Source organism: Mercenaria mercenaria, chromosome 2 (assembly GCF_021730395.1).
Source record: "Mercenaria mercenaria strain notata chromosome 2, MADL_Memer_1, whole genome shotgun sequence".
NCBI lineage: Eukaryota > Metazoa > Mollusca > Bivalvia > Venerida > Veneridae > Mercenaria > Mercenaria mercenaria.
In genome coordinates, this window is record NC_069362.1 from 76,941,093 (window position 1) to 76,953,465 (window position 12,373).

Here is a 12,373-nt window from a genome sequence, read left to right on the forward strand (position 1 = left end):
ACTCAACTGCCACATTATCAAAGTTTACTAGTATCTGAATGGCATATTTTTAATTTATGTAAATCATTGATTATACAAGACTTAAGTAACTTAGACACTATAAATAAGTAGACAGGATGAATCAGAGCTAATTTAAAAGCTAAAGTTAAACAAAAGTACTGTAATATGGACAAGTTCGGACAAGAACATTAAATCAAAGCCTCGAGATGTCTGGTGGTTGCAGGGTTTCGCTAGAGTTATTTTCATTTTAAATGCCAATCTATAAATATACATGTATAAGAAACAAATACTAATGTGCCTCATATCTAAGATAAACTCTGCCTGACCTTACCTGAACAGCTGGAAGTCAGTGATGTAACCATGGGCTGGAATACCTAATCATTGACAGATCTTATATAATCTAAATGGCCAGCGTGAATGGATAGAGGATGAATAAGAACTGCTTGATCATTGATAATTCATCCGCATTGTTCATGAATGGGACTTTGTGTAGCACATGAACATTTTTTGGATGTGATTTGGAATCAAATAAAGATGCTACATGATTGTCAGAAATACACTTAACTTTGGTAGCGGGATAAACCCGCAACCAAAAAAATGAGAATACATTCATCTTCACACAAGTTTCGTTTTTCTCGAGGAAAATTATTATACATGTTTTTGTAGGAAAGCTCGTTTATAAAATAATCCTCGGATTTCAATGTTTAGCCGTCATTTTCTGGCGGGATTCAAAGTTTCAAAAGAAAAGAAAAGAAATTTATTTAAATGTTTTCATTTTCTGTTACATAACAACACGAATTTCGCAATATCATAAGCTAACAGAATGTTGTTGTTTTTTTTTACAGAAATGTTTTATATCTTTACAAGAATACAAGTAATATTTCTATATGAATCTATAAAACAACATGATTTATATCAAAAACTGGCTACATGTTTTGTTGCTTTCTATGGAGTAATAAGCAAGCTTAATTTCCGTGTATTGCCCAAAGCATGCAAAATCCGTGACAAAGAATCATGAATGACACGATTTAGCTAATGTGCCCGCTCGTGATGAAATAATGCACGGAGGGGCATCTGGGGTCTTCCTCCAATATCAAAGCTGGAAAGTCGCCATATGACATATGATTGTGTCGGTGCGACGTTATACCCAACAAAACAACAACAAAAAAGATAACCTGCTGATCAGCTTCGATTGGTGAGAAGAGAACATTCTTTCTATCTTGTATACAGACCAAACCGAGTCTTACAAGTCCGCATTAAAAATAAAATTATGTTCAACATATCATGTAGTCAAAGAGTTTCGCATAGTATGTACTTTGTGTGCATATTTAATTGTTTGAGTAGTTTTCTCAGCACAAACCGTGCCGCACACGCTTTAATAGTGTGAAAATTTTATCATATTGGATGTCATTACTATAGATTTGCATTTTACTGGGTATATCTGACGGTAAGTTCAAATTGTAAATTAATCTGTTTGTGCTGACAAAACGTGCTGACATTCTCCTTATCCGTGAAGCTTATGAAGAGGCATATGTTTTAACATTATGGTCTTCATTTCACGTGCGTTTGCACTGATATCCGAAACATGACCCGACAATATAACAATATTTAGTGTTAGATTGTCATTGTTACAATCAGCAAGAACTGGCATACTTTCAGCCTTGCAGTTTCAGTAGTTTACTGATTAATAAAGGCCAAAATCAATGAAGTTTTTTTTAACGGTAGGGCTAAAACAAGACGCACTGCGCTGTAATTTACAAGGGTTTAATAAAACTAGACTAATCACTAGTTCTTTTCAATATCAGTATGATTTTTAAATATTCAAAAAATAGTAGTAATATCCAGTGGAACTACTGATAATAAATCTGTGTATGTCCAAATACTCCAACATTATATAATTACCTACTTAAAACTATTATGAACAGTCTTTGTCTACCATTTTCCTATTTCACTGCTATATGGGTTTATACATTTCAAGTTCATCAAACAAAGTTATATTTTACTGATTTATGTTATTCTTACAGAATATTATATACATAGTTATGACATTCAAGAACATACCAAGCCCGCCCACTTGGCTCAGTAGGGAGAGCGTTGTTGGCCGTATATGTCACAGAACGAAATATAACACGAGTGAAAAATTCGACCGAATATATCACATATATTCGATTGAAAATAGCACGCGCATGAAACGTATATGATACATAATATGTAATGTATACGTTGGACGTTGGTTTTCATAGGCACACCAAAACGAATATCTCACAAATGGGCAAAGAAAAACAAAATTTTCAGCGAATACATCACATTTTCATCAGTTTGGGAAAAACAATTTTTAAGTTATTTTTTAAAACAATAAAATTTTATCGACACATCTCAGTTATGCCACATAGATTCTGCTAATGCGAGATTCACACGACCGACCGGATCGGCCCGATCGTTCCCAAAACATTGTTCGGGAACTGGACTAGTGTGGTCGGGATGATTAGTCTTATGTCTTTATTTTGTATGAAAACGGTGCATATCCAAATCGGCGGACTATTTGCAAAATCTGCTATATCGGCGGTTTCTTTGCGTCGGCACCGGCTATTCTTGGCTAAAAACAATGTCCAAGTCGATAGAGAAGGCGAAAAATCGTGCTGCTATCCATGATAATAGGTATACTGCTCAAAAATATGTAGAGCACGGAACATTAGAATGTCTTTACTAAGTATTGTAGTGTTTACTTTTTAATAATCAGCGATTTTGCTCGCAAACTCGATGAAATTAGTTGATGGTGTACTGACATGGAACACTAGCCCGACCTTTTCCACAGTCTTTAACGAGTTTTTGCTTTGATATCATACATATCAAGCGCACTATTTGTATTCATTTTTCAATATTTTTCAAAAAATATTGACAAATAGGCCGAAATGTAAACGGAACTATTCAAAACCCTTTACTTTCGGTTTTGTCGGGGCACCGGCGGTCTCTCTGTACACCAGTTTTTGATGCACAGGCAGGCTCCCTGCATTACGCACAGGCAGGCGCTATGCTAATGACTACTTGGACACCTGTTGACTCATCGTTCTATGGCAAGGAAGACTGCTGTCATTGCATTCACTAAATAAAAATGTAAATTAAAGCATAGTTACATGTACGTTGAACTTTCCACGTACACGGTTTATTCGTCGCTACTTCAGAAACACACCACTAACTTGCCCTGCAAAAAAACCGTAGATTGTCGTAGTTATTTTTCAGATAAGAGGTACAAATCTGTTAATCAGAAATTAACCAGAACGTTCTTCGAACGGAAAGTTCGTAGATTAAGTTAAAAATACTGTTCAAAATGGTCATAATATTATTACAACTTGTTCAAAACAGATGCCTAAAACACAAGGTGTGTGTTAAAGACACGTTTTAAATAAGTTAGTACACGTTTCTTCTCTTCACGAGAGACAGAAATGAAAAAATATGTATTTCCAGTCCATTTAGTACAAATTTTACATTATTCCCAATGAAAATAAAACTTTATAAAGGGTTTATTGTAACTGCTGAATAGAAAAATTATCACTTCAACGTAAATCGTTTAAGTATTTTACCATAGTAATATTATGGGTCGATAGTAAACTCATTTTCAGCTTGGTTTTTGACGTTTTGAAATAAGGTGTGAAGGTTGACTGTTATAAAAGTCAGATATTCACACCAAATTAAATAAGCTATAATGTGTTCAAATAGTCATTAGCACAGTTCCTGCCTGTGCGTAAAGCAGAGAGCCTGCCTGTGCATCAAAAACTGGTGTACAGAGAGACCGCCGGTGCCCCGACAAAACCGAAAGTAAAGGGTTTTGAATAGTTCCGTTTACATTTCGGCCTATTTGTCAGTACCTTTTGAAAAATGAATACAAATAGTGCGCTTGATATGTATGATATCAAAGCAAAAACTCGTTAAAGACTGTGGAAATGGTCGGGCAAGTGTTCCATGTCAGTACACCATCAACTAATTTCATCGGGTTTGCGAGCAATATCTCTGACAATTAAAAAGTAAACCCTAAAATACATAGCAAAGACATTCTAATGTTCCGTGCTTTACTTATTTTTGAGCAGCATACCCTATTATCATGGATGGCAGCTCGATATTTCGCCTCCTTTACCGACTTAGATATTGTTTAAAGCAAAGAATAGCCGGTGCCGACGCAAAGAAACCGCCGATATAGCAGATTTCGCAAAGAGTTCGCCGATATGGATATACACCGTGATGAATGTTTAATCAATGTTTACCGACCGAGGGGTTCGGAAAGTTATAGACTGCGTTCGTGCGACCGCCGGGTGGCGGTCGAGTTAACATTGACAAGAAATTGGGAAACTGTCGATAGCAAGAGGTCTGGATGACAATTATAGGTCTTTGATCGTCAATGCTAGGACTTTTTATCCGATATTTTTGATACAAAATTATGTAAAAACATTGAGTAGCGGTCGGTTGGCAAAGGTTCGTGCAGAAATCGTGAAAAGATCATTTAGCAATCGACTCTTGATCGTTTAGAAACTGCCTTGATCGGAAAAAGATTGAAAAACGATACTCGATTCCTGTACGCAATCGCCACCCAATCGATGCCATCTGCTGTCCAGATTAGTTCGAACTGCCACTACCACCGCCACTACCACTACCACCACCACTACTATTATTACCACTACCACCGCCACTTCTACCACTGCCACCACCACAACCACTAACACCACCATCACCACCACAATAACTAGTACTACTACCACCACCACTATTACAATTACCACCACTTCTACTACTACCAAAACCACTACCACTACCACCCCCACTACAACTACCACCACTTCTACTACTACCACCACCACTACCACTACCACTACTACCACTACCACCACTACCACTACCACCATCACAACCACAACCACTACTACCCTTTGAAATTTCTTTGTTTGAAATTTCTTTGCCATACCGCTGATCATCGCTCTGTTCCAAACAGTGACGCCATGATAACAAAATACGCTACTAAATTTATTTTATGGACTGTCTGTTTCTTTCCTATGAGACAGCATTGCGTTCCAGCCTCCGCGCAGGAATGTACCGATAAAGGGAAGTAACACTGTGTTGGAGTTTGCATGCGTTCGTTCGGCGCACGTATATATATGAAACTCAAACATCGGTAATCCCCTGTTTATACATTTTTCGGAATAACAGTATAAAACATCACTATACATTTTTATCGGTGTAACACTTTGGGTAACGATGTTCCAGAGACATCCATTAGCATTTCATTCTTCGTCATGAAGGCCTATATTACGCTGTACCGAAATGCAACAACGGGATTATCTATAAAAGTCCCTGTTAACAATACATTTATTTCAAAGCGATCAACTTAAACACAGAGTAAACTTGATATAATTACAAGGCCAGTTCCTTCGGGATGGCGGGGATGTGTGTGAGTGTGTATGTGTGTTGGGGTTGGGGGGGGGGGGGGGGTTGTATGGGGATGGGGGGTTCCGATCCACTTCCTGAAATGAGTTTAACTTAAGTATCATTTGTAGTTTCATGCACTTTTATATCACAACGTATATGACATATACGTTTCGGTGTAAACTGTCAAAAATGACCAGACGGATATGTCACATTAGACAAATATTAATTTTACGGTCGAATATATCACAGACGTGTTAGATATTCTATCTGTGACATATACGGCTCAACAGAGCGTTGGTCTAAGGATCGCGGGGTCGTGAGTTCGATCCCAGGACGGGGCGTATGTTCTCCGTGACGATTTGATAAAAGACATTGTTTCTGAAACCATTCGTCCTCCACCTCTGATTCATGTGGGGATGTTGGTAGGTACTTGCGGGCAACAGGTTTGTACTGGTACAGAATCCAGGAACACTGGTTAGGTTAACTGCCCACCGTTACATGACTGAAATACTGTTGAAAAACGGCGTTAAACCAAAAACAAACAAACAAACAAAAACATACCATGCATTCAGAAAAAGAGAGTTTCGATAATTTCCATGGAATCAAATGTCTGTCTATCAATATGTCCGGCTGCAATGTTATTTTTAACTTTTAAATATGTGGGAAAATTCAAAACATATATTCTAATTAATCCTAAGTATTGTAAACAAACATTCAAGGTTTAAATTAATAAAAGTGAATTTAATTTGTACATCACCCTTTAAATATTGTTACATTACGAATATGATTTAGGTCTGTTTATAAAGTGGGCATTTACTGTTAATCGTACATGAAACATGACAGGGGTAACTTGCTTATGATTACAAGATAATGAAATGTTCTACTGATTATGTAAATGTATTTACAAAACGACAATCAGAAATAAGTAAAATGAAACTGTAAATGTGCACACTATGTTTAGTATCTTTAAAGAAATTATTTTGCAGGGTAAACCTTACATAAAGCTTGCAGGTAAGTCATTGTTACAATGTAGCTATTAATATATTACTGTAATATTTACTATATATTCTTATTACCTTTTTCAGAATGAAGTTATAATAGATTACCGTATATCGTGGAGAATGACATATAGTGACAGCTTCACGTGCGACGACAACACGATACAAACAGGTGAAACAATCGGCGGAGAAGGGACAATCGATTGCTTTGACAACTGCGCCGGTTCTCTTGGGTCTTTGCGTTATCAGTGCACAGATTACAGTACAAACGAAGACTGGTCATCAGGGAAAGGACGAATAACAGCTACCTTAACTAGCTCCTACTCGCCCTACACATACTATAATTATTATCGTTCGTCAGTGTTTCACTTCGGGTACGGATTTTTAAACTAAGTTTTTGACATACAAATCATGAAATAGGTATCACATTTTAAAACTATCGATTACAACATATAAGAAGATCCTTTGGAAGCAAAGAGTCTGTTCTTTAGGTAATAAAATGTACAACACCTCTCACGCACTCTATAGCATTCGCTTATGACGTTGCGTACGTTGTTGGCGAACATCGGAAAATTTTCAGTTTCGTTCACTTCAATGTTTCATGAAATTCGTTTTAAAAACACGGTTGTTTATCTCCCTATATTACAAGAAAGGTAAAACAATCTCCCTGTTAGTAAATATGATCGCATTTACGTTTAACAATTAGTAAAAATTTAACTCGACATAGAATCATAGAAAACAACACAAAAACGTCATGTAAGATGTAACAGAGTTCACCAATGCGCATTATTTAACGGCTTGGTAAATTCATAACATTATTTTTTTCCGTCAAATAAGAAGACTCGGTGACGTGACGTTAACTATTTGACGTCATTGCAGTCATTTGCTGTTCAATACTTCCTGTAACAAACAGGAAGCAAAAGACAGATCCAACTTAAAACGTAAGATTTAATGTCTTTCCTCGACAGGATTTGTTAAGATTTATGTATTTTCTTTTTAACTATTGTATGCTTTCTGTAATATTTATTTTGACAAAAAGTACATAAATTCTACTTTTGAAATAGTAAGTTTTTGCCGTACATTGACTTTAATAATGGCGTTTAATATATGTATACTTTAATCTAGCCGCGATGTCACACGTGTCAAAAAATGCAAAAAATAAAATTACGAAGTTGTTACGTGCCGAAATATTTAAGGAAATATGTATTTGTTTACAAAACAGCGACCATAATCTGAAAGTACATACAATTGTCTGCAAGTTGATATGCATAAGTCTTACGTTGAATATGAATTAAATTTAACACATAAAAAATGCAAAATCTAGCCGAGATGTCACAGCTGTGAAATTAATGTAACGTCGGCGTTACGTTTGAAAACTAAATAATGTATATGTATTACAATTGTATCTGAACACCGCAGTATAATTTACTGTCTGATAAATAATTTGACTGAATAAATATTATATGTACATCTATATCAAATATTTCCTTAAATATCGAAACGACATGATTTATGAAAACTGTAGTCCAACCACCCTAAGTAATCCCTGTAACGTCTACACGGCTAAAAACGACGATAACGTCAGTTACGCTAATGTACGCCAACAATGAGCGTAACGTCTTATGTACAACGTTGTCGTAGAAATAATTTGAAAGGATTCGATATCCTAAAGGACGAATCAAATGACAGTGCTTTTTAAAGAGCTATGGAATCATAATGACTAGTATGAAAAACTTATGTGAACATGAAACTAACATATTTTAACAAGTATGAGGCGGAAGATATGAACTACGAATTTAAATAACTTTCATTATCTCAGACTCAATCGAACCAAGTCTGCTATCATTTTGCATTTGCTTGGTAACAATTTACGTATGTTTCCAAAAGATCTGCCTATACGTTTTACGAGGCCTCCGTGGCCGAGTGATTAAGGTCACTTGCCCCTCACCGACGCGTGTTCGAGCCTAACTTTGGGCGTAGAACTCTTCAAGTAATGAAGCCATCCAGCTGGCTTACGGAAAGTCGTTGGTTCTAACAAGGTCCCCGCCCGTGATGAAATAATTCTTGGTGGGGCATCTGGGGTCTTGCCATCAAAAATTGTTTCGAGACGACGTTAACCCCAACAAAAATATTTTAGAGGCAGGAGGCTGATTAACTTTTTTCACATAATTTGCTTCTCCGAGTGTCGTCTAGTTAAGTCCCGTCATATATATTTTGGGACCCTATCGGGCTCACCAATTCAACGTTGATTAACTACAGTACTATGAAAATGTATGTTAAAAATGTATACTGCTTCAGATTCGCAGGACAGGCCTGGATAAACACTCTCGTAGTTGGTAGCGGTGGATCATGGCAACTAAAAACCACTGCTGATTTGACATATAGATCGGATATAGGGCGAATAAATTCATCTCCGAGAGCGGAAGTGTCTCCTATAGTTCGACTGCAACGTGGTTGTAACCATACAGTCATTATTCCTGGTAAGCATAATCATTTCGAATTCAAAGTCCTTTGATGCACGTCTTATATTGACGGAACGAGATAAAATAAAGTTTGATTTGATATTATTTATTATTGATACTAGTACGAAAAACTTAATTGATTAGAATTGACATCTGTTTATTTCTAAGATGTGCGTCCCGAACAACAAAATATTGTTGTGTCACTGTTTTATTTTGATTTATAGAAGACGTTCTATCTATCTTATGTTACTATCTCAGTCTGTAGGTCGTTTATTTTTTAAAATTATACTAATCAAAGTTTGCTTAACACAATTAACACAATGGACATTGTTCTTCCCAATTTAGGATTTAGTTGTAATATCTTTTAGAATTGTATTGTATATACTTAGTTATAATTTATAATAATCTTATGATTTTTTTATGAATTTTTGGATGTTGTTGTGTTTTGAAGTTGGATATTTTTGGGAAATCGGGTTTTATATGGAATTTACTGAAAATGTTAAGAGCGAAATTGATATCGGGTATGTGAGCCATTACTGTTGATAAAAATCTGGCAGCGTCTTCACATGCTCCCGATCTTGTTCCTGCTGGAGCGTTGTGGCGTATTATTCCATTCTTGTATCAATACGGCACCAAGCTGCTGCACACACCTCGGCAGGAGGTGGACGGTGAAATCGCTAGCTGTAAATGGGATTTAGGTCTTGAGACCTAGCTGGCCAGTCTAGACGTTTGATATCTCTGATTAAGTACTCCTGTACCGCCCGGGCAACATGGACACAGGCATTATTGTCAATTGAAATGAACCCATCGCCCATTGCTCCTGCATACAACCTAAAATGGACATCTAGAAGGTCGTAAATGTAGTGTTGGGTAGTGAGGGTACTGCGGTCAATACACAGAGTATGTGCACCTATCCAAGGTGATGCCACCAAGACCATCACTGAGCCTCCACCATAACGACCGTGGTCAGCAATTTCAGCTGCGTGAAGTCCCTTCACCCTTGCTTACCTGTCTGTATTGTCTAGAGGGTTTCCGCTGCAATTCGCCAAATATGCCCGTATTTTAAAACATTTCTAGAGGAAAAGCCCCCTGACACCCTTCCCCAACCCCCACCCCACCCCCGCGCCCTCATCAAGTTGGTAATAACCCCTACATTACCTCAAAATTTGGATCTAAAAATGCACCAGAGGCCACCATTTCATGCCTGTATTTCAAAAATTTCTAGGGGGAAAGCCCCCTGACCCCCTCCCCCACCCCACCCCCAATAAGAGTTTTAACAATTAAATAATGAATTAAACTATAAAAATTACAAATTGTTGCAACATGCACAGTGTGTTTGAGAATACAACCCCTGGACGCCCCCGCCCCCAATGCGTCACTGACTTTGATATTTTGTGGTGGAAAAAAATAGGGCCAGTGGAAACCCTGGTCTAGGCAATACCTAGACTCGTCGGCGAACAGGACGGGCCCGCTAAGCCTTCCTGGCAATTGTAGACTTTACTCCGCCTTACCAGCAGCGCACCATGTATCACCCTCAGACAGATACCTTCTAACATTTTTTTTTTCGAAGTATTCAACCATTGTGTTACAAATAAAACTGCGTGCCTTGTAAATATCATGTGGACAATACCTCTTACTCCCCCCCCCCCCCCCCCCCCCCCCACACACACACACACACACACACACACACACACACACTTCACAAATCATGAAAATCAAAGGGTACATGCTTTCCATGGCTGTCACGCCCGCTATATCTGTAAAGCGGCCTGTGTAAACCATGGCAGCCTCGTTAGATTTATATATGGAGATAAGATAGTTTTTCATTGAACAGTCAACCTATATGCATGTAAATTATGTGTAAACTGAAAAAAAAAACAAATTGGATAAATTGACGGTGTTTGGATTTTTTGTATAATTCAGTAACCAGGTCAGATTTCAAAATGATTGTCCTAAGACTTAGGTCTTCACGGTCTGCTTTACAACTGGCTGCTTTATTTTATTCTTATTACTTCAATGACAAACCTGTTTAAGTACAAAAGATTTTCAACGGCGTTGTGATTTTTTAAGTTGAATTGAACTAAAATGCGAATTTTGCACATTTTAAAGTTCAACATTTATTCCATGAGGCAATTACTGCGATGATCATTTCGTTCGGCTTAATAGGAAACAAAATGTGAGAAACCACATATTGACAGCCGACTAGGTATATTAAACAGAAAAGGGTTTGGAAGAAGCAAACACTAAATTATTAAAGCTGTGTCACATATAATTGTCGTGACGACTGTGAAATAAAAATTCCTTCTTAAAAGAAAGGCTTGGCTAGTTAGGAAATAGAGACCAAGAGGGCAATTGTTTCAAGCTAGTTAGTGTTCGATGCTTGAAAATGTAGTATATGTATAGAATATTCTGAAAGTACAATGTTTTGTAACCTATTCGCTCAAGCTGCATAAAGACTTTTGTTTTTTAATTTACACTAACCCTTTACAGGCTAATGGGATCGGCCACAACATAGGCACAGAAGATTGCGGTAAAATTTCCTCCGCGATACCCATTTGGCAGATAACATTACTTCATCGCTTCGGTCAACATTACTTCATCGCTTCGGTCAACTTGTCTTCTTCTGTTGTATATCACATCATATTCATTGTTTCAAAAGTCAACAGTCCCTTTCTAGGCTAAAAGGTAGCAACCAATATTTGACAGACAAAGGAATCTTTTATATTTAATATGTATCAGGAAACAGCCATTATTATGTAGATTTGCTTTCTTCTTATCGAAAACCCCTCTTTCATTTCAGTTAAATCTCATTATTTTTGTTAATGTCGTCTATTTTGATATTCGTTTTGATAGCACATGTCAGCGAACATTATCAGGACTCACTGCAGGAAGTTGCTGTTTTTCGTTTAACTAAAACGACACACAGTTATACTGGGAACCAAGCAGCAATCTATATTTAGAAAACCCACTATGATATTTTTAGACTTTGTATTTCGCAAAGAAAGCTCAAAAATAATGCCCGGTTGAAAACAACGCATCCATTGGACAGCAAAGGCAGCGTTGACCAATCTATGGAGTTTTAATATTTTCCTCCTTGATTTGATTTCGTTTCCCGTCTTCTCCTATTACACTAAACTACATTCGGGAATGCAAAATAATCGAAAACAAGCTTCAGTCCAATAAAAGGGAACAACAGTTGTTTAACATAATGTTTATTTATAGCTATAATGAATATATATCAAACTGTTTATATATGATTTTATCTGATCACACTTTCAAATCAATATATTTTACACACACACCCACACACACGCACACAAACACATACATACACACACACAGTTTTACTAAAAATTTGTAAACTTTAGTATTATTGTTTGACCTTTTTATATTTCCAAGTTTGGAAAAAAAATCAGCTGATACAAAAAAATACAGATTAAAAGCGAAGTATTTTGTTGCGTAACAATCCAACGAATAGAACTAATATAATAAACAAAA

General features: G+C 36.8%; 1 protein-coding gene across 1 annotated transcript in view; it reads left to right on the forward strand.

The window, feature by feature from the left end:
* Positions 1-8,993, forward strand: part of LOC128555230 (integrin beta-like protein C) — a 29,234-nt gene extending 20,241 nt beyond the window's left edge. Inside the window, exons 2-3 of the mRNA XM_053537016.1 lie at positions 6,501-6,787; positions 8,712-8,993. Coding sequence (XP_053392991.1) covers positions 6,501-6,787; positions 8,712-8,928 — 504 coding nt within the window. The 3' untranslated portion in view covers positions 8,929-8,993. The remainder of the gene's footprint in view (positions 1-6,500; positions 6,788-8,711) is intronic.
* The last annotated feature ends 3,380 nt before the right edge of the window (positions 8,994-12,373 follow it).